General features: G+C 53.5%; 3 protein-coding genes across 6 annotated transcripts in view; 1 reads left to right on the top strand and 2 right to left on the bottom strand.

The window, feature by feature from the left end:
- Positions 1 to 870: 870 nt before the first annotated feature.
- Positions 871 to 17009, top strand: MED9 (mediator complex subunit 9). Its single transcript, XM_026005644.2, has 2 exons — positions 871 to 1203; positions 13733 to 17009. The coding sequence occupies exons 1-2, from the start codon at positions 977 to 979 to the stop codon at positions 13947 to 13949; spliced, it is 444 nt and encodes a 147-aa protein (XP_025861429.1). The 5' UTR covers positions 871 to 976; the 3' UTR covers positions 13950 to 17009.
- Positions 16987 to 18660, bottom strand: RASD1 (ras related dexamethasone induced 1). Of its 2 annotated transcripts, none has more exons than XM_026005641.2 (2): positions 18234 to 18660; positions 16987 to 18081 (listed from the first exon to the last, which is right to left on the bottom strand). In XM_026005641.2, exons 1-2 carry the CDS (start codon positions 18517 to 18519, stop codon positions 17528 to 17530), a joined length of 840 nt encoding a protein of 279 aa, XP_025861426.1. In that variant the 5' UTR covers positions 18520 to 18660; the 3' UTR covers positions 16987 to 17527. The 2 variants fall into 2 exon arrangements, with proteins under 2 accessions (XP_025861426.1, XP_025861427.1); XM_026005642.2 differs by having other exon boundaries at positions 17475 to 18007; positions 18234 to 18625.
- Positions 18661 to 22883: 4223 nt separating this feature from the next.
- PEMT (phosphatidylethanolamine N-methyltransferase) overlaps positions 22884 to 27559 on the bottom strand; it is an 88970-nt gene continuing 84294 nt past the window's right edge. For all 3 annotated transcript variants that reach the window (XM_026005640.2, XM_026005638.2, XM_026005639.2), the window contains exons 5-7: positions 25699 to 25810; positions 23432 to 23506; positions 22884 to 23178 (exon numbers count right to left, since the gene is read on the bottom strand). In XM_026005640.2, the coding sequence (XP_025861425.1) occupies positions 23121 to 23178; positions 23432 to 23506; positions 25699 to 25810 (245 nt within the window). In that variant the 3' untranslated portion in view covers positions 22884 to 23120. The remainder of the gene's footprint in view (positions 23179 to 23431; positions 23507 to 25698; positions 25811 to 27559) is intronic.

The following is a 27559-nucleotide window of genomic DNA, read 5'->3' as shown; positions in this document are numbered from 1 at the left end:
CTTGTTTTGAGAAATATAATTACATCACCACCATGTTTTTGACCTAGGATCCTGGGGACAAACCAGAACTTTGGAGGTCAGCCATGTACCTGAAGTTAGAAAACAATTTAGGCTTTGCTATGACCCTGCAGTAAGCATTTTACAGTTAAGGAAACTGAGACCTAGGAGCTCAAGGAACTGGCCTGCCGATATGGAGAATACCCGAGGTGGACTTTCCTGTAGGATGCATTTATTCTTGGCACCTAGTCAATCCCCTTCTGCCTTGTTTTGAAGTCAGGACAGCCATCCTACCCACTACTTCACATTTAATACTGCATCTGCCATCCAGGAAATGCAATGTTGAATTATGAGTTCCTCCCTATCTAGCCTTGGGGAGCTTTTAGAGACTCACTTTCTTTGTCTCTGCACCCTTTGGGCTAACACAGTCTCACACTTCAGCTGGGTCAGGGTTTGCTGCGAGGTGTAGGAGTCTTATGCATCTCAGCTTTTGGACCCTTTTTGTCGTGTGAATAAGAATAAGATGTTATGTCTCAAATGGATCCGTTTTTTTAAATTAATTAATTAATTTATGATAGTCACAGAGAGAGAGAGAGGCAGAGACACAGGCAGAGGGAGAAGCAGGCTCCATGCACCGGGAGCCCGATGTGGGATTCGATTCCAGGTCTCCAGGATCGCGCCCTGGGCCAAAGGCAGGCGCCAAACCGCTGCGCCACCCAGGGATCCCATAGACGTGTTTCTGACTATTTAATAATCTAGCTGCCTCTACTTACAACCAAATCCGTCAATCGCCTGTTGCCTAGTAACACCAGCCACGCCCCCAGGCTATTGCCCCGCCCACACCCTAGTACGCACGCGCACAACCTTTTTCCAGGGCCCGCCCGCCGCGGGCGCAGAGTGGTGACGTCTGCGGTCCGCGACGCTTTTGAGAAGCTGACCGTTGGGGTCCTGCTGCCCGACCGGCGCGGTTCCGAGCGCTATGGCCTCCGCCGGGGTGGCCGCCGGGCGACAGGCCGAGGATGCGTTACCGCCGCCGGCCGAGCCGTCGCTGCCCGAGACGAAGCCGCTGCCGCCTTCGCAGCCGCCGCCTCCGGTCGCCGTGCCTCAGCCGCAGCAGTCGCCGGCAACCAGGCCTCAGTCACCGGCCGGCGTGAAGGAGGAGGAGAATTACTCCTTTTTACCTTTGGTTCACAACATCATCAAATGGTAAGAGCCCAAGAGAGGACCAGCCACGACACGCCCTCCCGCTTCTCGTCTCCTGTTTCCGAGCGGCAAAGGCCTAGGTGCTCTCGGGCACAGCCCCATTTTACCGCTGGGGAAACAGAGCCAGGGGGAGGAGGCCTTTCCCACGACCACACCTGGTCACAGCGTCAGTTCGGCAAACGTTTGAACCCCGAGAGAGTTGCCAGACCTCACGATGGCCAGGCGATAGTCTTAAAAATGAAGGCTCTGCAGTCAGACGACTCAAGTTTGCATCTTAGTGACCTGGAGCAAGTCAAGCGGCTCTGAGCGTCGGTTTTCGCACCTGTAATAGAGGAGTAACACTTGGGTGTTGTCTTTTCAACACATCCAGCAGATACGGATCATCTTCTTTGTGTGGCACACTGCTAAGTCCGTGGGATGTACACAGTAAAGAGGGCCAACTTCTCCTCCCCCCTCCCCCAACATTGCTCATCAGTTTGAAGGAAAAAAAGACAGGGATGGAAATGACCCCTATTTCAGAGAGTTTGGAGGGTTGATGATAGTGAACATTAGAAGAAACAAAGATAGAAGTTGGCCCTGTAGGACTGTTCTTACATCGTGCCAAAAAGGGTGATTTTCATTTTTTTTTTTCCAAGATTGATTTATTCATTTTAGAGAGCTTGAGCACAAGCGTTGGTGGAGCAGAGGGAGAGAGAATCTCAAGCCCACTCCCTGCTGAGCAGGCAGGGCTGGATCCCTCCACCCTGAGATCATGACTTGAGCGGAAATCAAGAGTCCCACACTCAGCCAGCTGAGCTCCCCAGGCTGGGACTTGTCATTCTTTTGGCCAGTCTTTAGGTTATAGCCTGAATTTTCAAACTGACTCTGTAAAAGAAAAAAAAATAGTGCAGCCAAAAGGCTCCGTGATCCCCATGCTTTCCTAATTATTTCTGCTGATACCTTATTTATATTCACATGATACAAGGGTAAACCAGGCTCATAACTTATTCAGCCACTAAAAACCAAAACAAAATAAATGAAAGCAAAGTCACTGTTACCGTGACATTCAAGTGAGCATTAATATGCTCTTGGGTGTCTTGCTGAAATGGACTTGCTACCTACAACATGAAAGTCTTGTTTGTTACTGTCCTAGCTTTTGAGCTTAGCCAGACTAGACTCACTTGCTGTGGGATGACCTCATGCTTCCACCCCTTTTTAAACAGCTGGAAAGCCTTTGTTCTCACATTAGACCCTGCCTTCATTTGGCTTCACTTGGTGTGAACATACCGTTTATAGGGTAAAACAGACTCTGTTCTGTTCTCATTAGCCTGTGATCATCAAGTGGCACTTCTAGGGAGCAGTGTGATGGAAAAAAAAAAAAAAAATCACACATTGAGACCCCCAAATCCCAGGGCAGTGCTGGATTATAAGTGGGCCTTGTAATCTTATTAAATACACAACCTTTCTAGGCCTTATTTTCTTATCTCTCATACGTGAATAATAACAGTGGACCTGAAACATTTAAATTACAGCTTTATTGTGTAGGGCCTAGGTCATCTTTGTCAAATAACTTAGCTTCTCTGAGTCTCTTTGGTGAAATGGAATAACAGTACTTAAATTTTAAGATTGCTGTAAGGTATACTCAAGAGCAGCCTTCTGTGAAAGACTGCGGGTTGATCACGTGTTTATCTGTATACTGTCTGAAAGGACAGTGAAGAGTGTTTTTTTTTTTTTTTAAAGCATAAAACCAAAAAGAACAGGAGTTGTCACAAAGCAGATGGCTAAAGGCTAATCCATCTATGAGCCCCCAGAAGCATCCAGACACAGCTGCCTTTGACCATGGCTTCTCCCCAAAGCTCTGGAATTGGCAGTGTCAGGGACTCCTGGGAATAGAGGTGAAGGTGAGACTAGAACAGGAGGATTACTTAAAGTCTGCGTAAGAATCAGATCCCATAGTCTTCTTCCCCACTCTAAGCAGATGGTGACTGCCCTTCTTCCATCTTGGCAGACCAAGGATTACTCTCCCCCCGCCCCCAATTTTTTTTTTTTAAGATTTTATTTATTCATAGAGACAGAGAGAGAGAGACAGAGACACAGGCAGAGAGAGAAGCAGGCTCCATGCAGAGAACCCAACGTGGGACCCGATCCAGGGTCTCCAGGATCTCGCCCTGGGCTGCAGGCAGCGCTAAACCGCGGCGCTAAACCGCTGCGCCACCGGGGCTACCCCCAAAATTTATTTTTAAAAATAAGCCAGAGTGTCTCTGGACTGGGGAACACCAGGCACATGGCAGGAGTTGGAGAAAGGGAGCCATACTGAAAAGAGGGATTAAGAGAAACTTCACAAACTTAATACTGAGACCCAAACCTAGTCTTGGGTTGGCTTTTAGACTGGCAGCCAAAGAGACAGAGATACCTTCTCTGGGGTATCTCATCAGCCCAAAAGAAAGACTTTGGGAGCTCCCCAAGGAAGAACTTAGTTCATTTTAAGAAAGTGAAGAAGTATCACTAAGAGTTTCCACTAAGCCAGGGCACCTGGATGGCTCAGTTGGTTAAGTGTCTGACTCTTGGTTTCAGCTCAGGCTTGTGAGATTGGGCTCCGCAACTCAGCATGGAGTCTGCTTGGGATTTTCTCTCCCTCTCCCTCTGGCCCTGCCCTCACTCTCATTTTCTCTCAAATGAATAATAAAATCTTAAAAAAAAAAAAAAAAAAAAGAGTTTCCACTAAGCTTTTTAGTGTTTTATTCTTTTTTTTTTTTTTCAGTATTCTCCATTATTTCTTTATACTCTGCTTTTTACTAAAAGAATATAATTATGTTTTCTGTGGGCATCCAGCTTCCCCCTCTGCATCTGATCCAAGTCAAAGTAATCTACATTTTCTTTATCATAGGATCACATCTTTTTCTTCTTTGATTTAGTATGGTGAAAGCAGTAAATTATACACATAATCCAAATAGTATTTTACTCCTAACCATATGACTTGGCATCCAGGGTCACTAAGTATGTGAAGAAAACCCCTAGCAAAACATAGGACAAAACAGAAGAGCAAAAATCCAGAGAAATGGTCATTGAGAGAAAGATGCTTTCATCATGAAAAAAAGCTAGGATGTGATTTTAGAATATGTGTAGGGATGCCGATATACTCTTAAATTGTGAAAGGGAGGAGAAGTGGTATAGGAAGATCATGGGCAAGGGGCTGAGGCCAAGAAACAAGATGGAACTTGTGTGGCTAGCTCAATTTGGTGGGGCTGGGGCATAAATGCAAGATAGGGGGAGCTGGGGGCCTCAGTCAGTTAAGTGTCTGCCTTCAGCTCAGGTCGTGATCCCAGGGTCCTAGGACTGAGCCCCACGAAGGGCTCCCTGCTCAGCAGGGAATCTGCTTCTCCCTCTTCCTCTGGCCCTCTCCTTGTTTGTGCTTTATCTCTCAAATAGATAAAATATTTAAAATAAATTAATAGATAAATGCAGGGTAGTAAGGGAGGTCTGCTCTGAGAGCAAGAGCCAGCATAAAGAGGACAGCACATCCCCCACAAGGAAGGAGATTTTTGTCCTCTGAGGACTGGGGAGCTGGTGAGACCTTCCAACCATTGGGCCTTAGTTGGATTCGTGTTCCAGATAGAGGTAGCATCTCTGCCCAAGGTGGGAAAGCCAGTGAGGACGCTGTCCTGGCAGGCCTGGCCTGAAGGAATGAGGGCCAGGACCTGCTGGGTCATGCACGCCCTCTATCTCATTCTTTACTATAGCTTCCCCAGGCGCCCTTTTATTATTTGTTTACTCCTTGCCCAGGGGATAATAAGAAAGAAGCTGAAGTGAGTTTAGCATTTTTTGTTGCCAAAAAGAATTCAGACTACAAAATCATTAGGTTTGTAGAAAATTTTTATTAAAAAAAAAAAAAGTAACAGATGCCTGGTGGCTGTCGGTGAAGTGTCTGCCTTTGGCTCAGGTCATGATCCCAGGGTCCTGGGATGGAGCCCCGCTTGGGGCTCTCAGCTCAATGAGGGGCCTGCTTCTCCGTCTGCCTCTGCTCCCTGCTCTGCTTCGTCTGCTCCTACGCTCGCTCTCTCTCACTCTCTCTCTCAAATAAGTAAAATCTTAAAAAGAAAAAAGTAACAGTTGCAAATTCAGAATCCTGTAAAGTTCCCTCACCAATCCTAACTGCTGTTAATTTTTTTTAAGATTTTATTTATTTATTCTTGAGAGACACAGAGCGAGAGAGAGAGAGAGAGAGAGAGGCAGAGACACAGGCAGAGGGAGAAGCAGGCTCCATGCAGGGAACCTGACGTGGATCTCCATCCTGGGTCTCCAGGATCACAGCCTGGGCCAAAGGCAGTGCCCAACCACTGAGCCACCCAGGCATCCCCGTTAATATTTTAAATATCCTTTCAGGAGCAACGTATATATGCATGTCTTTTAAAACATTTATAGAATTTGTGATCATACTACACTTTGCTGTTTTCACGTAGTAGTCTGTTTTGGGCACTTCTCCATTCTCACACACAAAGGCCGTCTTCAGTGAGGTGGCCTCACCCTCAACTATGTAACCAGTCTTCTGTTTGTGGACATTTACGTGTTTTTCTAATTTTTGCTATTGCCAGCAGTGCTGGGGTACAAGCATCCTTGTATTGGAGTACGTTTATGATGAGGTAAATCCTCAGCAGTGGAATTGCTGGAGTGGAGGGTACAGGCATTTTTCATTTTCATAGCTGTTGCTAAATGTAGAGAGCTTCATCATTGTAGCCCTTTCTCCAGAACACAATGCTGTGGCCTGGACTGCTTTGATTAACCCAAAATGGCCCAGATATCTGCCACCCAGAAAGTATTACTTAAAAATTGTCGTTGTAAAAAAAATTAAAAATAAAATGAAACATTTCAGTTGCAGATATAATAGAAGAGCCTCCATCGATGCAAAACAGTAACTGAGCCTCTCCCCCACTCCTCCCAGCTCCCTCCCTGGTCCCCTGACTGCGTCATACTCCATTTCCTGATTATGCCATTATTTCTTTCAACAGTTCCTGCTCAAGGACACTTTCAGTGTTTTTGGCATTTTGCCACTGCAGTCAGCACTGCAGTGACCCTCTTTGTAAATGCCATCTTGTAAACTCTGAGAGTCTATAGAGTAAATTTCTAGCCAAGGAATATGTGAATTTAAAATTTTGGTCACTGTTAGCAAATTCAGAAAGAAGGCACTGTGTGCTTTACCAGCAGTGTATATATGTCTTTTTCCCCATACCCTGCTGTCACCATTGAACTTTTTAACTGAGGCTAATCTGATAGATCAGAGATGATATGTTGTATTGATCTGTGTCTCATCAGATAAAGCATCTTTTCACATGCAACTTTTTATGTCATTTGTATTTTTCCTCTGTAAACTGCCCATTATCTTTTACTCCTCTTTTAATGACCTCTTTGTACAGGAAGAAAAGTATGCCTTTGCCTGGCTAGTATATTATAAATATTCCCCCCAAGTTATGGCTTTTCTTTCAACTTTGTTCCTGGGTTTTTTTGTTTTTGTTTTTGTTATTTGGAAGCATATCACTTTATGGAGGCAGATTTGTTAAGCTTTTCCTTTACGACTTCTGGCTTTTAGTCCTAGTTAGTAAGGCCTTCCCACTATAATAAAATGATAAATATCAATCCCTTTTCCCTAGAACTTTTATGATTTCATTTTTCATTTTCAATTCTTTTTTTTTTTTTTTTAAAGATGTATGTATGTATTTATTTGAGAGAGAGCCCATGCACATGAGGAAGGCAGGGCAGGGGGAGAGAGAGAGAATCTCAAGCAGGCTCCATGCTTAGTGTGGAGCCTGATGTGGGACTCAATCCCAGGACCCTGAGGTGATGATCTGAGACACAACCAAGAGTCCAATGCTTAACCAACTGAGCCAACCAGGCACCCCTTTCACTTTCATTTCTTTGATGCTTCTGGAGTGTATTTTGATGGAAAAGGGAAGGGGGCCTTCACTTTTCCTCCATGAGCCTCATCATCCCCCTGTTCATACTGAATATTCATTATTTTCTCTGCTGGAGCCACTGCCTTCACCATATACATGGAGTCCCTGTATGTTTTCTGAGCTACTTGCGGACATTCTGTTCTCTAGCATCAAACTGTTTCACTTCTTAAATCTTCCTGGCGCAATTCATGATCTCTTCCTTCTTTCCTCTTTCTTGGCAGCATTTACCCATAGCACCTTGACCTTTCCTGGCCTGTTTCCTGTAGCCTGGCTGAGATGCTAGAAAATGAAGTGCTAAGTTTGGGTCAGTGGAACATTTAGACTTTAGTCTGCCTCTTTACTTCCAAGCCTGTTGGTAAATAACAGTCACGATCCAGGTCATCTGACCTCATTTGGGGATCTTATAGTCATTTCTTAATTAGTTTCTTTGCCTTTATCCTCTCTTATTAGTCCTGTGCATGTTATCAGTTGAATTTCTCTCTGCGCAGAAATCTCTAGGGCTCCCTATTCTTCCCATATCGCTCTCCACTTAGGGATCTGTGCAGACCATCTTCAAAGGCCTCCCTGGATCACACAACAGAAAGCCTAGAGGCTCAGAGCAAGTCGTTCTGACGCCAGTACCTTTGGGGGCATGGAGTCCCCAAGCGCCCCTCTTCAGGAGTGCTGCCCCCCACCACCACCACCACCATCTCTGTCCAGAGAAGGGCCACATATGCTTATGGACCTGCTCAGAGGCTGCCTCCTATACCGGAGAGCTCCTGGTTCTTGTCATCCTGGCTGAGATGCACCCTTCCTGGTGCTAGAGGGAAGCTCCACAGCACCCCCCTTCCTCCTACTGTCTGTCCCTTAGTTGAACAATGATCAAAATGACATATTGGTGTTATTTTAAATTGATGTTAATGAGGAAAACGGGAAAGAAAAATGTCATTTTTATGCCTGTAAGGAATGTTAGAGCTCCCAACTCTTTGAGACCTTTCCTGTTAACGTATAGAAATCACATTAGAGAAGTACATGTAGAACCAAGGAGAAAGGACACCTGGGTGACTCAGTGGTTGAGTGTCTGCCTTTGGCTTAGGTCGTGATCCTGGGGCCCTGGGCTCGAGTCCCACATCGGGCTCCCCAAAGGGAGCCTACCTCTCCTTCTGCCTGCGTCTCTGCCTCTCTCCGTGTATCTCTTCATGAATAAATTTTTAAAAATATTTTTAAAAAAAGAGAACCAAAGAGGAATGATGAGATTTGTTGGACCAGAGAGAGTTAAAACTTTTTTCCCCTCTCAGACTTGCCAAATCTAATCTGAGTCTGGAACTAAGTGTCCTGGCCTAGGAATTCTGAGTTGCTGTTGTCCCTGCTTTACCTGGTGATTGTGGCTCACCCAATAAAAGTATTCTGTCAACATGGGTTCTTAAACTTTTTTTTTTTAAGTTAAATTTTCTAGTTCCTTAAAATGTTCTATGTTGCTGTGTAGGTAAAGGGGAGCCATCTGTGACACCACAGAGGGTAGTTCAAATGATGGGTACACAGCATCCTTCACCTCTCAAGCAGAGGCTATATCACTGAAAATGAGCCCCTTTGTTGTCCAGACAGGTCAGCAAGACCTGAGAGCCCAGGCAAAACCACTTTTGTGGAAACGGGGTGTTACTGACCTGCTTCTTCCTTCACAAGGCCTATTTTAATCTGACCAGCCATCCACGCCAGCTGAGGCCTGTCCTCGGGCGGAGCAAGAAGCAGCCCCCATATCAGTGGAGAAGTCTGTGAAAGAACCCCCTGGCTCCATGGGGCTTGTGTGCACTCGTTTGACTGTAGTCCTCTCTGCCCTTCATTTCTCCTTCAACCAAATCTCAGTGAAAAGAATGAGCACCCAAACAGGGAGTATTTATAGACTGTTTGGAAGCATTATTTCTGGGCCAGCTTACAAGCCTGTTTGCTCCTCTGCCACTTCATCTCGGTTCATTCCGCATAACTTATTAAGCACCTGCTGGAACACGGGCCCCCAGGTCAGCAGTTAGTGCAGCGTGAGGAGGGCCACAGTGGAGCATTTCTGCTGAGTCTGGGGGAGAATGGGAAGGTGAGCCTGGAAGGGTCACAGGCTGCTTGTGGCCGGCCCTAAGGGGCCCCCTTCCAGTATGAACTGGTCCAGCAGGTGTCTGGGAGTATCGGAGCTCAGACTTGGGTTTTGTAAAGGTGTGTGGAGCAGAGGGTTTCAGGAGAAAGAGAGGACCCAGCTCTGGAAAGAGGTGCGGTGGGAGGGGGAGACAGGGGAGGAAGGAAATGGAGTCAGTGGGAGGAGGAGGCAGGGGCAGGCAGGAGGAGTGGGCAGGACTGGAGGCTGGGTGTACATGGAGTATGAGGAATGGGGCAGTTCGCATATGTGGGGGCACATTGTTCCAGTTCAGCTCAGTCATGTGGATGGGGGTGCCTTCCATCTGAATCACGGTATCCTGAAGAGGCAGTGAGTCCACTTTGGATGTTTGCAGGTGTCTCCAGACTCCAAGGAGAAAGTACATGGGAACTATTGGCACGAGGGTCTGGAAATTCAGGAAGGGGGGTAGGCTGGGGAGTTGTTGGCCTCTGAAGAGCTAGAAGTAGATGAACACGTTCTAGCCTATTCTGTAGAGCAGTGTTGTCTTCAAATTTCTTTTAGCAGAAGAACCTTTCATTGCCCTTCCCTGAAAGGAATATTTTTCACATGTAAGCCTTGCAGATTAAAAGCAAGGGTCTGGGGCAGCCGAGGTGGCTCAGCGGTTTAGCGCCACCTTCAGCCCAGGGTGTGATCCTGGAGACCCAGGGTCGAGTCCCACATCAGGCTCCTGCATGGAGCCTGCTTCTCCCTCTGCCTGTGTCTCTGCCTCTCTGGGTCTCGCTCTGTGTCTCTCATGAATAAATAAATAAAATCTTAAAAAAATAAAAACAAAAGCAAGGGTCTGAGGTTCAGAGCCCCAGTCCCAAAGACGTATTAGGTGCTGGCAGAACTGGAGCAGAGAAGCACACATGGCTGCTAGCTCAGCAACAACCAGTGTTGTCAAGGGTGTGTGGGATAAGCATTGTGTCCACCTGTCACAGTGCAGGTTTTTTGGAGGGCGTTTCGGCAGTCTGTTAAAAATGTTAATGTATATCACCTTCAATCTAGAAATTCACTTCTGAGAAATCATCTTACCAAAATACTTGCACAAGTACTTACAGGTACAAAATGTTCGTTGCCACTCCAATTACAAGTGATAAGTTGCAAACATCCAAATACCCATCAATAGCCAAATAATTGAGCTGTTTAACTGTATGTGTGTTATTTTTTTTTTAATTTTTATTTTATTATTTATGATAGTCACAGAGAGAGAGAGAGAGAGAGAGAGAGAGAGGCAGAGATACAGGCAGAGGGAGAAGCAGGCTCCATGCACCGGGAGCCTGACGTGGGATTCGATCCGGGGTTTCCAGGATCGCGCCCTGGGCCAAAGGCAGGCACCAAACCGCTGCGCCACCCAGGGATCCCCTGTATGTGTGTTAACATGGAAAGACAACCAAGTGCAACTTGAGTGAAAAAAGCAAGAATGGTCAAAGAAATAACAAAAAGGTACCTGTGTGTTTGTAACCCTGTATTTCGAAGCAGTCTGAAGTAATATATACCACATGTTAACAGAAGTTTCTCTGGGACATGGATTAGAGGGACCTTCCTTTTCTAAGCCTTGGTGTCTGTTATTTCTAAATGTTTTTCCCTCAAGCTATTACGATCATAGATAAAACAGCAACAGTCCCACACCCCCCCCCCCACCATTATTTTACAAAGATGCCAGCCCCTGCAGTTAGCACTGAAGGAGGAGAGATTGGGAAGGACTGGTCCCAGTGTGGTCAGCTAGGACAGTGGGGGCATTGGGACTGAATGAAGGTTACAGAAATTTTGAGGAGGAAGAAATGGGAAACAGTCATACTACTGCATGGGCTCAAGTTTGGGAAGAAGTTGGCTTCAGTACCTTTCTGGGTTCCTTTTGCTTCTAAGTTTCCAGTGGACACACTTGCCCCATTGAGGCCAGAGGCTAGTTGGCATTTTTCACGTCCCGAGGCACCTCTACTAAAAATGAAAGCTGTGCCTTCTTTAGTATCTATGCGAAGCATCACTCTTCAACACAGCCACCTAATAAGCCTATGATGTTTGCCCTGAGTCTGGTGACACGAATACAGGATGTCTGTGTGCCCATAATGCTGAGTATGACCCAGGAGGTTCACAAAAGATGGAGAAGTGGCCCATCAATCAAGCCATAGCAGTAGTATTTTTGTCCATATTTTAGAAAACTAATATAAACAGGACCAAAGTGCCCCAACCAGGCCCTGTGTGTACGATTTTCATGCTTCTCGACCTGGCCTAGTCTCCTTTTTTTTTTTCTTCTAAAGTTGGCTGATGACTAATGTTGAACACAAGGGCAGGTCCCTTTGGAGCTTTCTGGTTTTATTCACTCAATATTTTGGCGTCTCATTTCTTTTGGTTTGAATATTTCGCAGTAAATCTGGCCTAGCAGGTTACCGCTTGGTTCAAGCCAGTTCTTGAATGAAGTGTTTTCCTCGCCCCAGGAGTTCCACGTTTTTTACCTTCCCCAACTAGGGCAGGCTGAGAGGCTTGCAGAGGGGGCCTTTGCTGTGGGCTACATGGCCCGCTTTCCCCGAAGCTTCCCTCCAGGCAAGCTTTTATGTGGCTCCTTTACTGAAAGCTCACCAGTGAGGAATGGATGACCCTTGAGATTTGGGGATTTTCAGAAGTGACTGTCCTAAGCATGGCCCACTTTTTCTTTCAGAATTAAGTCTTTGGGACCAGGTTACTTTTCTTTCCAGAGCTGAATGATCGTAACTTCCTTCCAAATTGTTGTTTTTTTTTTGTTTTTTGTTTTTTTTTTTAAGATTTTATTTATTTACTCATGAGAGACACAGAGGAGAAGCAGGCTCCATGCAGGGAGCCTGACTGTGGGACTCGATCCCTGGACTCCGGGATCATGCCCTGGACGGAAGGCAGGTGCCAAACTGCTGAGCCACACAGGGATCCCCCAAATTCTGATTTTATGTCTTTTCATTTGTTTGTTTTACTGTGTCCTTTCAGATTGGTGATGTGAATCAGTGTTCTTAAAAACTATATTTTAATTTCAAAACTCCCTTGGGATACATCCGTAACAATGTGTTAGCACATATGTCACCCAAGTATAAGGATTTCAGAAGTCCAGATGGTTTCTATCCAGAGTTGTAGATTTGAGCTGAGATCTAAAATAATTAAAATAAAAGATGCCCCCTCTTCCTTCCTTCGAAATAGGAATTCTTCCTTCTAAATATAATTCTTGTAAATACCAATTACTCCTCTCTAGAAACCGGGATAAGATATATCATTAATTGTATATGTAAAGGGAGGGCATCAGATGACAACAAGAAAGCTTTGGCTGTTTAACATTCCCCAGAGTGAATGATTCTCCAGTCTTGCCTCCAAGTTAGAGCTATTGATAAATAGTGAACAGGGCCCATCTCATTTGCCAGGTGTGAGCGTAACCAATGGATTGCCGGGGAAGATGGAGATATTCTGTGTGCGTAAGCAGAGAAATGATGAATAATAAGCATGAATTAGCACCATCTGGGTTGAAATTTCCCAACAGAAATGGACATTTATTTAAAAAAAAAAAAAAAGAAAAAGATCATTGACAGTTCTCCCCCTTCCTACGCCTCAATGGGTGACTTTTAGAACAGCCTACTGAATTGGCTTTCAGTTTTAGTACCAACTGTTTGTTTTCAAAAGCTCATTCACTTACTAACTTTTAAAAAATGTATAGGAACAACTGGCAAGCTGTTTCTTTGATCTTAGGCGAAGGTTTTGTTCTGGTTTTTAATTTAGCAGTGCCAGGGGAGCACGGATCTCTGGATGGCTAATAATAGCCAGCTGTGAGATGAAGCAAATGGTCCTGCCTTTAAAATCAGCCTGACCCGAAGGCAAGGAATTTACAAGATAGGGAGGGGAGACTTTGTATCTGCTGAAAAATTTCCAGTAGCTTGCAACTAATATAAAATTTATGACTAGCTCTGTGGAAATGAATGCGTGTGTTAACAGGTTCAAGCATTAAAACATCCACTAAACTAAGCTCTTGCTAGCTGATAGAGCCCCCTGATTGGCTTGGAAATGTCCCCAGTTACAAGAAATGTAGTATTTTGGGAAGTTTTGCCTGCTGCTCATCACCTGATGGTGGTAATAGAGTGTTCATTCATTCAACAAACATTGATGAACTTACTTGCCAAGCATTCATTCTTGCAACAAATGTGACTTGAGTGCCCACAGTGCCCAGGGATGGGGGGTACAGCTCTGAACAAGGCAGACATGGTCTCTGTGCTCTGAGCTAAATGGAGTTTCAGCCTCCAATTGTGTGGGTGTGCTGAGGGGGGCTGCAGTGGCTGAGCTGGGTGCAGGTCCTTCTACCAGGTAGCTGTGACACACCTACCCTAAGGCTGCATGAGGAAGAAGCAATCCCTACCCTCTGAGGGCACAGGCCTAGTAAGGGAACATAGCAAGAGATGGGGGGCTACAGAGGTGAGGAGCCAGCTCATCCTCAGTCTGGGCCCTGAATGCTAACGACTGCCCTCTGCCCCTGCAGTATGGACAAGGACAGTCCAGACATCCACCAGGACCTGAACGCCCTCAAAACCAAGTTCCAGGAGATGCGGAAGGTCATCAGCTCCATGCCGGGCATCCACCTGAGTCCTGAGCAGCAGCAGCAACAGCTGCAGAGCCTCCGGGAGCAAGTCAGAACCAAGAACGAACTTCTGCAGAAGTACAAGAGCCTCTGCATGTTTGAGATCCCCAAGGAGTAGATGAGGCCGCCTTCCAGGAATGCCTGAGAAAGAAAAGGAAGACCACGCGTCCTCACTGTCCGCCCCCCCCCCCCCCCCCCACACACACACACCACCTCAGAGTGTAGATCTTTCGGGCTACTGCTGTAACTGCTTCTGTAGCTGAACTTGGCATTGACTATGTGAGGAGCCAGCGTGCAGGCTTGGCTTTGTCAGGGCCTCCTTATAGTGTATATATCCATATGTCTAGATGCATAATAACTTGAGAGCCTGCTGGTGGAAGGAAGAATGTTCCTGGAGGCTGGGGAGGGGGTAGAGGATTCTGCTCCTGCTTCCGGGGAGGGGGCCATCTGCTGTGTATTCAGGCTCCCCCGGCAGATCGGGAGAGCACAGGAGGAAAGAAGGTGACTCCTCTTTGCTTGCTGCCCTCCCTCTTCTCCCACCCTGGGTATGCTCAGTGTGTACCAGGTACACGTTCTGTTAACAGCGGTGTCATGAAACATTTGCATAGAATTCACTGGACAAATTGGAGCTGCACTCATAGGGCATGGATTTCAAGTATTAGAAGAAAACCAGGAAAGCATGAATATTGTTCTGAAGGACTGCAACAGGGTGACTTCCTCCCTCTCCTGCCCCCACTGAAAAACTTTGTTTCCTTTTTATGTTTGAGCCAGTGAATATAATTGGGTCTTTGGGGGTGTCAACCCAGAGCCCTGCAGGCACCTTCTGTCTTAGGTTCTCTGCCACCTACATGTCCTGTTACTTTTAGCTCTTGCTCCCTTTGTCTCCTGTGCCATGCAGTCAGCTCATCCAGCCATGTAATGCTCGAGAACAACCAGACCACTTCAGACCCCATGGTGCTTCCCACGGGCTGGAGAGAACCATTGTCTCCACACAGGCTTCCGGGTGAGCGGACCCTGCCTCTTTTCATTTCAGATTCCTCTTGTCCTGGTTTAAAAAATTAGTCTCCCGTCTGGCCTTCTCACTGAAGAGTCGACCGAACGTTGGCTGCACTGCGGAGGTGACCATGATGCACTGTTCAGAGAAGGGTGGCTGCAGTGACCATTCTGATCACCCATCAGTTCCGGGTCCCTTCTGAAGGATGAAAGAGGGCGACCACCTACAGCCTGGAGTTCTGCAGCCCCACTCTGGTTTCATTAATATTCAGAACGCCCCTCATTTCTGCCAACAGGACTTTTATTTGCATGCTCTTCACTTGACTGTCAAATTGACATGACAGCCTCTTAGCCTCTTAAAGACAAGGTGAGAAGTAGTCACATATTGTTTAGATCTAGAAATGGGCACATAACCTGTGCTGAGAAAGCCAGGGGCTTAACAGATGCCCGCCGATTGACCTCGTTGGCAGAGTACTGGTTGGACATGTTAGCAGGGGTTCCATTTGTGCTGCCCCACAGCCACCTGTCAGAAGGTGGTTGGTGCATGGGGCACTGGGACATGTGAAGGGGGGTATTCGGTTTCAGTGGCTTTGGACAGAAGAGCAGGCTCTGAATTGAAGTGGGTAGCCACCTAGTCAACCACTCCCACCCTGGGACTGTTATATTTAACTGAATCAGTTATGGCCTTGAAATTTCAGGGTAGTGTGGGCCCGTTTTAAGGCTCTGACCAAATAGGAAACACAAAGCATCTAGAAATATAACCAGCGAGGCTTTTCCGCACGACTAAAATGGATGAGGGCTCTTCCGAGGGCAGAGGGAGACGGAATCTTCCCTGTGTTCCAGGGTTTTGCCTTGTGACATTTTTCAAGAGTATAATTAAAAGAACTTGTACTCTGCTCTCGGGACACCTTGGTTTTTGTACTGAGAAATTCATTATAGGATGTCTCTTGGATAATTGAGAGGAAGATGTTCACTTTGCTTAAGGGGAGACAGAACGAATGGTGAGAACCTCCTCCCTCTCAGCACGCAAATGGCAAAACCACTGTCAAAACCGAGTAAGTGCCCTGAGGAGCGACATCTGTACCCAAGGACCCCGTTGGCCTGATGGGTCATCCTTCCCAACTGGGCCTGGCCCCCTGGGCCTGGGCTCAGTCCCCAGGGCACAGTCCTCCGTGGAGCAGGGCGGAAATCCCTCCTTGGGACAACACTGAATGCCCCTCCCAGGGTTGAGCACCCTGAGCCACCAATTATTTGCTGGGTGGCAGGTACTTGGAATAAGTACTTATCAAACACCTCACTCCTCACAGTATCCCCACCCAGAGGGTGCTCTGTCTTGTGGATGAAGAATTTGAGGCTTGGCAGGTATCACTTGCCCCAAGCTTGCAGTTATAAGTGGCAGAAAGAGCTGGGTCCTGAGTCCGGAAGGGGTGCCCTCAACTCCCAAAGAGAAGGAGACAGTGAGGTAGAGAAGGTATCAGACCTGCCCCCAGGGCAGCAAGTGCTTCTCAAGGCCGCTTCTCAAGGTATGCGGGGCCTGGGGATTTTGAACTGTCTCCAGACTGTCGTGTGGCGGAGAAGAGTTGGGGGATGAGCGTCCTGCACCGGCCTGACACCAGATCCATTTCTCAAGGCTCCATTTTGTGAGCAGGACCCTAGTGACACCTCAAGTGGACCTCGAGTGGTAGGTTTGGAGCCCTTTCGTTGCCCTGGGCCTGTAGTGAGTCTAGGACAGAACAGCTGGGGACGCAGCCTGGAGGCCCCTTGTGGCTGCAAATATTCAGCTCTAGGAAGGACCTGAACCCCTCGATTGCCCTGGGTTTCCAAGGAACCCTTCCCAAATAGAAGGGCTCTGGCCCAATCATCTGGAGCTTTTTTTGGAGCCTTTTCTCCGAAGGGGGCTGATGCTATTTTCAGAATGCCAGGGTCATTTGACAATCTGGGGAGAGTTAGACTCCTCTGATGCACAGAAGTAAAAACCACCCCCTCCCTTCTTACCCTTCTGCCTTCCAGCCATTTCCAAAGGCAAAGCAAGCATATGGGCTTCTGTTTTAAATTATTTTATTTTGTATTATTAAAAAAAACCAATAACTTTAAAGACGGTCTCACACACAGTACAAACAGCTGGGTAAGGGTTTGTTCGTGTCCATGATGACCTCAGAACTATTAAAGTGCAAGTTGTGTGTCAGTGTTTTCCTTTGTGCAACTTCACACACACATGTAAACAAGTCACTTGGCTATGATCTGACCCGCACCCCTTAGTTTCGGGAGGGCAGAGGCTTCCGATAGCTGTCAACCCAGAATCACAGACAAGCTAATGCCGCATTTGTCCCGTCTTGACCCTCGGGGGGTGGAGGGGCAGGACAAGTTCCCCAAAGCCTAACGGAGGCTGATTAACTTCTGCCCCCCTCCCCATTCTTGTCTTTGTCCGAATTGCCCCTCTGCCGGGCATGCGCCCCCAAGGCGCGGGGCAGGCAGGCGCCAGCGGGGGACACGAGGCGGGGCGCAGTCCCGGCCTGAGCCAGTTCTCCTTCCTTCCAGGGCCGATGACCGTCCCTTCGTCTGCGCCTCCCCGGGGCGCGCGGGCCCGGGCGCGGGGAGGGGAGACGCCGGGCGGCGCGCACGGGGCGCGGGGCCGGCCCGGCGTCGGACGTGACTTGTACACAAACAGGTCCTCCTCGGGCGGCGGCGCGGGGCGGGGGGCTCCTAGCTGATGACGCAGCGCTCCTTGTCCTTGGCCTGGCCGCCGCCGCTGGCCTTTTCGCGGATGTACATGAGGTCGCTGTGCACGCTCGGCCGGCGCGCGAAGGGCGCCACGATGCCGAAGGCGTCGCCCGGGTCCCCGCCGCCGCTGCCGGCGCGCAGCAGCTTCTTGTTGCGCAGCGCCTTGCCGTGCAGCACGTCGCAGTACTGCACCGACACCTTGCGGTGCAGGTCCGGGCTCATCTCGCTGGGCAGCTTGGCCATGGCGAAGAGCGCCCGGAACATCTGGTCCAGGCTGCTGTTCTTCTTGGCCGAGATCTCGAAGTAGGCGCAGCGCTGCGGGTCGTCGCCCACCAGCCGCTCGATCTCGCGCTGCTCCACCTCGCGGTAGAAGTCCCGGTCACCCTTGTTGCCGCAGATGACCAGCGGCACGTCCACGTTCTCCTTGGTTTTGTTCTTGAGGCAAGACTTGGTGTCGAGGATCTGCTGCTTGAGCCGCTGCACCTCCTCGAAAGAGTCGCGGTTGTCCAGGCTGAACACCAGGATGAAAACGTCTCCTACGGGGGACACGGAGGGCGGAGAAGGGGGCGGTGAGGGCGGCGGCCCGGGGGACAGCTGGAGCGGGGCCGGCTGGGGACCGGGGACCGCCGACCCCCCCGTGGCGCAGCCCCCCCCCCCCCGCCCGCCGCCAGCCGGGCCCCGCGCTCACCAGTGAGGATGGAGAGGCGCCGCATGGCCGGGAACGGGTGGTTGCCGGACGTGTCGAGGATGTCCAGCTGGTAGACCTCGCCGCGGATGGAGTAGAACTTGCGGTGGAAGTCCTCGATGGTGGGCGTGTAGGCGTCCTCGAAGCGGCCCGTGAGGAAGCGCGACACGATGGCCGTCTTGCCCACCTTGGACGAGCCGAGGATGACCATGCGGTAGCAGTTCTTGGCCGGGATACTCAGCTCCGAGTCGCTCGGGCACATCTTCTTGATCATCGCGGCCAGTTTCATTGGGCGGAGGGGCGGCGGGGCGGGGCCGAGAGAAGCGCGGAGGGCGGCCGGGGGCTGGCGCGGGGCTGGCGCGGGGCTGGCGCGGGGCTGGCGCGGGGCCGGCGCGGCTTTGTGTGCGCTCGGGCTCGGCTGGAGCGCGGCTGCGGCTGCGGCTGCGGCTGCCGCTGGGCTGCGGCTCTGGGACCAAGTCGCTCGCTCTGGTGCTGCGCGCCCGGAGGCCGCGCTTATATGCAGCCTGCCTGGCCGCCCCGCCCCGCGCCCTCCCCGCCTCCGTGCGTCACGCCCCGCGGGCCCCGCCGCCCCCTCCCGCGACCTCCGCTGGCCGCTGCCCCTACTGCCCGGCCCGCCGCACGCGGGAGCAACCGAGTCCCGGGTCGCGCTGCGGCTGGGGGCGCGGGGACCCCGTTTTTCCCACTGCACGGGGCTCAGCGGCCGCGAAGGGGTCGGGGCTGCAGTCCCGGCTGTGCCTCTGACCCCCGTGCCTTGGGGCGCGGACCCCACCCGCGGCGCTCACACACCTACACGCACGCCCCTGCTCACACCCACTGTCTTTGGGCCTCAGTTTCCCCAGAGAATAACAAGAGGCACCCCGCAGCAGCGGCTAATCGCAGGTGCTCACCAGTGCTGGCCCCGTGCACGGGGCCTCGCGTACCTCCCTTGTCTTCGGTCCCCGGAGCGAGGTCCCGCGGCCGCCCCTTCCCGTCGGCGGGCGCGCGCTGCCTCCGGGCCGCGGTTAGCGCCGGGTGGGCGCATCGCGCTCCGGCCGCCAGAGGGCAGCAGAGGCCCCGGCGGCGCGGCCGGGGTGGGGGGGTGGGGCGCGGACTGGCCTCTCCGCGCGGCGGGATGGGGGTGGCGGGGGCGAGCCGCCAGGCGGGTCTGGGCAGGTGCGGCGCGCGGGCCTCCGCGTGTCCCTGCGCCCAGCCGGGGATGCTCTGAAGCCTGCAGGGCTTTTCAGGCGGGGGCTGGCCCCGTCCGCTTCCCGCGGGACCTGAAGGACCAGACACTTGCCCATCCTTGCCCAGGACTGGGCGAACGGGCCCTTCTGCCGCGCCCGTAGCATTTGTGTCTGGAGAGTCTGGCGCCAACATTCCCATTCGGGAGCTGGGCGGCTGGGCCTCGAAACCCCAGCGTGAGTGAGCGAGGCAGCCCCGGCCACGGCGGTCTCTTGCCTTCCCTGGGTCTCGGCTCTGCTTCTGGAAGTTGGCATTCTGGTTCTGTGGGGGATGAGGAAGTACCAGCAGTTTGGGGCCAGCACTTGGTAACAGTTGCAAGAGTAAATGACCAGGGAGCGCAGCACTGGGGGGGGGGGGGGGGGGGGGGCGGGCGGAAGCAAAGGTGCCACAGGTGGATCTGTAACCAGGAGGGGGCTGATGGGCTGGAGGGTCTGGCGCCAGGACAGGCCTCGGCTCCTCACTGCAGCAGGCCAGGCTGTGTAGGATTTGGGAGAGAGCGGGGAACCCTTAGCTGGTGCCACCCCCCATCTGCACAGGCCTGGGTGCTCCCGGCAGTGTCAGGCAGGGCACCAGCCTGCAGCCCTCAACTGTTTGCACAGGGCCCATGGGCTCTCAGGGGCCATCATCTCCACCCCTCCACCACAGGGATTCCAGCAGAATCTCACGTTCCCTGCGGGGTTGGGGGGGTGGGGTTGCTTATCTGCCCCGTGCACTATCCTAAGTCCATCATTTAGGCAACCTTGAGGAGGAGGGACTGTTACTCTGTATTTTACAGATGGAGAAACTATGGCAGGCCTTGCCCAGGGTCTACAGGTAGTACCTGCAGGGCTGAGGCTTGAACCCAGAGGGCTGGCAGTCCTTGCTCTTAACCACCAATGTGCCCTTCCTGTGGCTCTGTCCCGTCACTGTGGGACATCTGGGCCCCGTTTCTCAGAGTGCACCCCTCAGATCTCCCCTCCACACCTGTCCCCAGGCTTTGTGTCTGCTGCTGATGGGGTGTTTCAAAGGCACGCATCATATGACAAGTGCCCAAGGGCTCACCGCTCGGCTCTGATTCTTGGTGTCATTTATACAAGACTTGTGTGACAGGTCAGCTGGGCTGGGCCCCCCACCCCTCTTGATTCTCCTGAGGCTGCTCTGACCCTGCCCTTCCCATCTGAGATGAGAAAGAAGTGAGCCCGTGGCCCATGCACAGGGCTGCCGTGGATGCTGGTGCAGGGCGTTCACTGCAAAAAGGGACCAGACATGGATGCAAGCAGGGGCTGGCCGCGGCGTGGACCCCATCATCCCTAGATGGGTACGGGCAGCTGGGCTGACACAGGATGGCTTCTGGCTCCTTCCTGATGGCCCCTGCCGGGGGGGGTCACCATAATGAGCAGAGGCTCAAGGGTGGCAGGGTCAAGGATTTGAACCCAGCTCTCCCTTGGGAAATCTTGGGGCAGGAATCCCCTTCCTGCCCACACCCCATCGGACTGAGGCCAGCTCTGGGGGTGGCACCCCCCACACACACAGGGGGAACACCTGTGTGGCCACCCACTACCAAGCTCTTTGCTACCGGAATTACCCTTTTATGGATCTTTTTTGGGGGAGGGGCCTCATGACTTTACACCAGGCCTGCCCCAGACTGACCCAATCCGAGTGGCCCGCATTGGGGGATGTATTTCAACAGGACAGTGGGGACAACTTGCAGCCCCACGTAACTGCCAGGCTTAGTAGTCCCCCCCCCCCCGGACACTCTGGGCCCCGCGCTGGGGGTAGGGGGACAGGTGCAGCCCCCCTTCCCAGCATGCCCACTACCCACATCCCGCCAGCTGGAGCATTGTTTTCTGTTGTCCAGGTTAACAATAGTTACAGATGATTTCATTTTTCTGTGCGTTTGGGCATAAGGCAGCAACCAGCACCTGCCGGGCCGAGCCTGCTTCCTAAATGCTGTTTCCTTGCAGGGCAGCAATTTTCCTGCTCACGGAGGAAAGGGAACTTGAAAATATTTGACCCAAGTGTTGAGGGCAGATTGGAGGGCGGACAGCTGGCCCCCAAGGCAGGAACTGTCTGCCACGGCCCGGTCTGGTGGCAAAAAGCCGTTTAGATGGTACTGGAAAGCTGTTGGAGAGTGCCTGGTGGGCCCCTCAGGGGTGGAAGGGAGTGGACACTTTCTGAGACAATTCACGTGTCCGGGTGCTGTGGCCCGAGTGAGCCCGCCCCCCGCAGCTCTGTATGGCTCCACAGCCGCTGCCTGAGCGGAACATGGCTGTAGGGAGCAGGTGCGACAGGCTGGCAGGCTCCCTTCATCGAGCCCTGATCAGAGCTGGGGAGAGGCCTGGGTGCTGGCCCCATGTCCTGGGGGCCCAGCCAGCAAGCCCTACCCCAGGCCCCGGGAGCCGCCAGCTATCTCCCCTCCTCCCACCTCAACGGGAGACAGGGAGTGAGCTGGGGCTGGCACAGCCCTGTGCCCCCAGGACAAGTCACCCAGCCTCTGCTGCCAGTCGGTGACCCCAGCCCGTGTGGTAGCGTCAAGACACCAGTGCGGGCAGGGCCCCAGAGCAGGTGCACACCAAATGTCCGCAGTAGCACGGCCGGGCCCTTCCTCTGTCCCCTCTGTCCACGGGCTCAAGCATTGCTAGCACATCCGGGGCGGCACGTTAGCCCTCACTTTCCCCGGCCCCAGTGACATCTGTGTCCAAGCAGCTCATCTGGGCTGGACCTGGTGGCCTGCGGTTGAGAGCATGAATGTCACGGCCTGGCTTTCTATGGATGCGGTAGTGCACTGGAAGGCTCCAGATGGCCCCGACCTATTGATTTGACTCCTGGGAGCCAGGCACCCCATGGCTGATTGCTCCTCACTCGCTGGGTCCTTTAGGGCCTGCTGCTTTGAGCACCCGTGCTTATTCTGACCACATGGCCTTTGCATTGGCTATTCCAACTGCCTGGAATCTTCCAGTTTGCTTTCTCTGTTCATTTGGGACTTAGCCTAAATGTCACTTCCTCAGAGGGAGACCGACCACCATGGTTAATAGGGGCTCTCACTCCCACCAGACACTTTCATGTCACTTTTTATATTTTTGGCATATTTTTCACTCCCTGATCGTGTTCCCTGGAGAGCACCTCACAGAGGCTGGGAGCTCGTCGCCATGTGGGTATTGGGCTGCTGCGTGGTATGATGATACCCTCCACCCTGAGGCTATGCTGGCTCCCCCAAGGAAGGGAACAGAAGGGGTGTGGTACTGGCAGGGGGTGAGGCAGGCAGCACAGGAAACCCAAACACCTGGGCAAGTCCTCTCTCGGCCAGGTGTGGATGGAGGTGAGAAGGAGGGCTGCACCAGCCTGCCTGGAGCCCTCAGGGAAATGCCCCATTCCCTGCAGCCCCAAACTCCCTCCCCTTCCCCACCTGGCCAGACACAGAGCCGGAGGGGATGCTGGCATCGAGGTGCCTTTATTGGTGAGTTGGGACGTGCTGGGGGCAGCAGGCAGGGGGGCTCAGTGGCTGGACGACAGCATGTCCAGGGCCCCCAAGGCAGAGGTTTCCAAGGCACTGGAGTGGCCCTCGCTGGGCGCGAACCCCGAGCGGTGGCCAGGCGCCCTTCTCTGCGCTGCAGGGCTTGGCCCTCGGGGCTGGTGGAGGCCCACTCTGAGCAGGGTGGCCCCAGGCGGTCAGCTCCTCTTGTGGGACGAAGAGGCTTTCTGCTGGTAGATCTGCGCGGTGAAGGGCCTGCGAGGCAGGGAGGGCTCTGGTCAGCAGGTCTTGGGATGAGGTCACCACCCCAGGCGTGCCCCCCATGGCGCAGACACAGAGGGAGGATCCGTGTGGGACAGGAGGCCCTGGCTGCCTCGGCACCACCTGCCTGCCCCCCACCAGGCCCCACTGGGCCGGCTCGAAGCTTCCTGGGGCTGCTCGGGGGGTGACGGGCAGCCCAGCCCGGCTCAGCGGTCACACTCCCCGTGTGTGACAAGTGTCTACTCACTCCTCGTACAGGATGGCGACCATGTAGATGAGGGCCACAACCACGGTCAGCAGCAGGCCGGTGGGGCTGGCGTGCCTGTGGAGGGAGAAGACGCCGTCAGGTCCGGAGCCCGGCCTCCTCTCTCGGACCAAGGCCTTGCAGGGGCCTGACCCGGTGACCACTCGCTGACCGCCCGTCCAGGCTGGCTCGGTCCTCAAAGGGGGGGCCCATACTCCCTCTCTCACGTCCCCAGCCCCCGGCTCAGGACACAGCAGGGATGAATCGGGGAAGGAAAGGAGGTCTGGCCCGAGTGGCCAGGTGGGTTCTTTTCCACATACAAGGATGTTCCAGGGCACAGAAACTGCTACACCCGCCCTCCAGTGATAGTGTTCACAGGCTGATTTCTAGAAATGGGGCCAGTGCCCCCAAAGGCACATGGAGTGTCCAGTGGGCCCTCTGTGGGCTCCCTGCTGGTGACTGCCACCCAAAAGAGCCTGGGTGCCTCTGGTGTCCAGCCGGTCCCACCTTTTCTAGTACCCTCTGATCCCAGAGGCTCCACAAGGGCTGGCCTGCAGCATCTGGGTGGCCAGGGGGAGAGACGGAAACTGGTCTGTGGGGCCACACAGGGTCCAGGAGCTTAGCAGGGACCATGGGCCCCAGGTGCACTCTGTGTCCCCCGCTCTACCTCCTTCACAGGAGCCTCCGGCTGGAGCCCTGCCCACTCCTCTCTGCCCAGGACCTCACACTGTCTCTTTGTCTGTCTGTGTGCCTGTCTGTCTGGGCACCCCAGCAGGGACGGCGAAAGCCTCACCCTCCATCCTATGGACTCTGTTTGCATCATTCCCCAGGGCAGAGGTGGGCTCCCAGGTGGAGACGCCAACCCCAGAGACCCTTCTGGGCTGAAATGAAATCCGCCCTCCTGGAGCTTTACTCACTGGCCCTCATTTGGTTTTCTAGAGTGAGCAGAGCCTCCTCACTCATGAATCAGGCACTGCAGGAGCTGGGGGGGAGGCAGGCAGCAGGTTGGACTCCCACCTGGGGAGACCTGCCAGCAGCCAGCTCAGGAGGATGGACAGGGGCCAAGGCTCTGTAACCACATCTCACTGCAGGGCACCAGGCACCCCACCAGGGCATAGAGGGGACCCACATGTGAGGTTGGCCTTTGGAGGGCCCATCTGAGCACAGAGGAGGCACCTGTGGGGAGGGGGGGTTAGGGTTAGGGCAGGCTTCCTCACTTCCCAACTCAGGTCAGGTTTGGGGGTGGAGATGGGAGAGAACAGTGGGTGTGCAGGCAGGGGGAAGGAGCTCTGTGGGCAGAATCAGGAAGCTGCTGGGTGGGACCTGGGGAGATGCTCTGTGGAGCGGGTGAATCTAGGGCTGTGGAACCGCCCCCCTGGGATCCCACTGCTCAAGTCCAGGTCTGGGGCTGGTAAGGAAGACAGGTTGGCGCCGTTGGTTGGGGAGAGCACTGTCTGGCCTGGAAGTGGGGCTGGGTCAGGGAGAGAGGCCCTGGCCAGACCCACAGATCCCCATCTAACTCCCTGCACTCAGCCTAGTGCTCCCATCTGAGCTACCCAGAAAGATGAGGGTTTCGAGGAAACATCTCGCTCCTGACCTTCCACCATTAGAGATTCATTACTTTATGTCTTCTAACCTTCCTGGTGTCTGGGAGCATCTGTGACATTCTAGGCACATGGTTTCAGGTGTTCATTATAAGAAGGACACTTTCTACAAAAAAAAAATTTCCGATAGAAGGAGCCCGAAGACAGGAGGTAGACAAACGGAAGTGCTCTGGAGGGGTGCAGGGTTTGAGGCCCAGAGCCCACTGCGCTCCCTGTGCTGGCTCCCAGCCTGAAGTCTCTGGACAGCAAGAGCCCAGGGGCCCCTGGGGCTACCAGCCCTAATGTTCTAGTCCATGGTTGGCCACTTAAGGTCTGTAGACAAGGATGGTTTTTACATTCTTAAGTGGTCAAAAAAATAGAATATTACATGACACATGAAAATTACATGAAATTCAAATTTCAGTGTCCATAAATGGAGTGGGGCTGGAACTCGGCCCAGCCATTCACTTACCTGCCGTGTCACGACTGCTTCAGAGCTGCAGAGCTCTGCCAGTGGCCCGGGGGTCACGCCTCTCCCGCCCTCCAAGAGAAAGTTCACTAACCCCCATTCTAGGATGTCGTTCATTTCCATGGAACAGGAAATCGCCAGGAAGGCCTCGGCCCCACAGATGAGAGAAGGCTGCCCCTCTTCCCCAGGCGGCGGCTGGCGGGGAGGCTGGTACTCACATGACAGCCCAGCCCAGGTAATTGGCCGTGCTGCCCCAGTACATGGGGTTGTCCAGGATGTTGAACGGGAACGTGGTCACTCTGGCCTCCTTGAGGATGCCGAAGTAATCGCCTGAGGACAAGGCGGGGCAGGATGGGCCGCACCATTACTGACGGAGGCCCCCAGCATGGGCACCCTGAGATCCGCCCTCAGGGCCAGCCAGGGAGCAGGCTGAACCAAGTCAAGGGACATCCCCCCCCCCGCAGTGGGTGGGCCCCCTTAGGCCACAGGCATGCAGACGCCTCAGAGGGCACAGGTCCTAGCGGGCTGAGGCACTGAGCCTTCCTGCCCACCATCTGCTCCTCTCTGCCTTAGCACCTGCTGTTCCCTCTGCTCGGGACACCTTTCCCTGCTCTCTGTCCTGCCCGCAGCTCTCCTCCTTGGCATTTCTCCCTCAGCTCATGCCACCTCCTGAAAGAGACCCCTCCACTATGGAAAACAGGCCTGCCTGCTCCCCACTTCTGCCCCCAGATCCTCTCTTCTCACCCAAGATGTGGCTGGGGAGCTCCTCCCACCCCGGGGACCCTAGGGGACCTGTTCTGCTCCTCCGCCCAGGGTGCCCACAACGCAGGAGGTCAGCCCTGGTACTACGGCCTGCAAGCAGCCCAGAGGGACCATCAGTCGGCCGACCCCAGACAGGCCTGTCATCCACCCCTCCGAAATGTGCCCACGAGGCCGCCCCACAGAGTCTCTGGCACAGGCCCACATGGAGCCCGCACCGCCACGGGCGCCGCGCTGCTCAGTACAGGGCACCGGCGTGTCCTCCAGCCGCCTCGCCCCAGAAATCCCTCAGAGCTTCATCGGAGCCAGAAGTAGGGCAGCCACAGGCGGCAGGAGTCTGTTGTCTGGGGACAAAGGGTGCAGGGGGCACAGGGGTGGCGCGAAGCTTTCTTCCCAGGAGGCAGGAAGTGGGGCTGCAGGCCTGGAGCCGGATGGCACATAAACCGTCTTTGGCGCTGACTCACAGGAGGGACGTGGCCGCGGTGCCCTCCACGCAGAGCCCAGCGGCCTTCCTCGGCCATTCCTCTCCGGAGTGCTCCTTCCTCCCGCTCCTTCCCACCAGCTGCCTGCCCTGACTGGCTCCTCCAGGCGACCCTGCCCCAACCCTGCCTCCCGCACCAGCCTCGGCTCCGCCAGCCCCCTCCCCACCTGCATGCTGCTGGGCTGTGCACCCCTGGCCTTCAGGGGACCTGAGCGGGACAGGACAGGGCCCTTCCTCCCCCCATGCCCCTGGCCCTGGCTCTGCACAGTCTGCTCTGCAATACCCCCTCCTCCTCACCAGCCCAACCTCCTCATTGCTGGGAGAACTTTCCAAGCCCTCCTATGGCCCCTATGTCCCCAGGAGTGAAGCCTCAGGCCCTGGGCATGGCCTTCTAGGACACGAGTGATGTGGCCCCCACCTGACCTCCAGCCCCGGCCTGACTGGCCCCCCACACACTGGGCCACCTGCCGTCATCCTGCCCTGGACCTCCCTCCCACCTACCCCAGTGCCCTGCCCCTGCCCCAGACCCAGGAGCTCCCAACTTCTCTTCCCACATCCCGCCTGCTGCCCCTCTCCTGGCGCTGTGCACCCTAAAGCTTGGGCCCGAGCACCAGGTGTGACCTGCCTGTGGGCCCTGTTGTGGCTGTGGTGTGTGACAGGCCCAGCCAAGGCCGCCTGCACATGCTGCTCCCGGGGGTCTCCTCTGCCTGTGAACACAGGCTCCCTGCTGCAGCCTGCAGTACCCCGGGCCACAAGCGACTGTGGACAGATGCCCAGGCAGATGGGGAGGGTGCCCAGGACTGCCCCGGGCACTGGAGGAAACAGGCCCGGTCTGCGAA

The sequence above is a fragment of the Vulpes vulpes genome, chromosome 12 (assembly GCF_048418805.1).
Source record: "Vulpes vulpes isolate BD-2025 chromosome 12, VulVul3, whole genome shotgun sequence".
Classification (NCBI taxonomy): domain Eukaryota; kingdom Metazoa; phylum Chordata; class Mammalia; order Carnivora; family Canidae; genus Vulpes; species Vulpes vulpes.
The sequence above is the reverse complement of the archived record's forward strand: the minus strand, read 5'-3'. Positions and strand labels throughout refer to the sequence as shown.

What these genes read in the sequence shown, in the direction of transcription:
- MED9 (XM_026005644.2), top strand. Translation starts at nt 977, where the DNA reads ATGGCCTCCGCCGGGGTGGCCGCCGGGCGACAGGCCGAGGATGCGTTA. An exon ending in GTTCACAACATCATCAAATG is followed by an intron (nt 1,204 to 13,732) that starts GTAAGAGCCCAA and finishes CTGCCCCTGCAG; the next exon opens with TATGGACAAGGACAGTCCAG.
- RASD1 (XM_026005641.2), bottom strand. Translation starts at nt 18,519, where the DNA reads ATGAAACTGGCCGCGATGATCAAGAAGATGTGCCCGAGCGACTCGGAG. An exon ending in GCGCCTCTCCATCCTCACTG is followed by an intron (nt 18,082 to 18,233) that starts GTGAGCGCGGGG and finishes TGTCCCCCGTAG; the next exon opens with GAGACGTTTTCATCCTGGTG.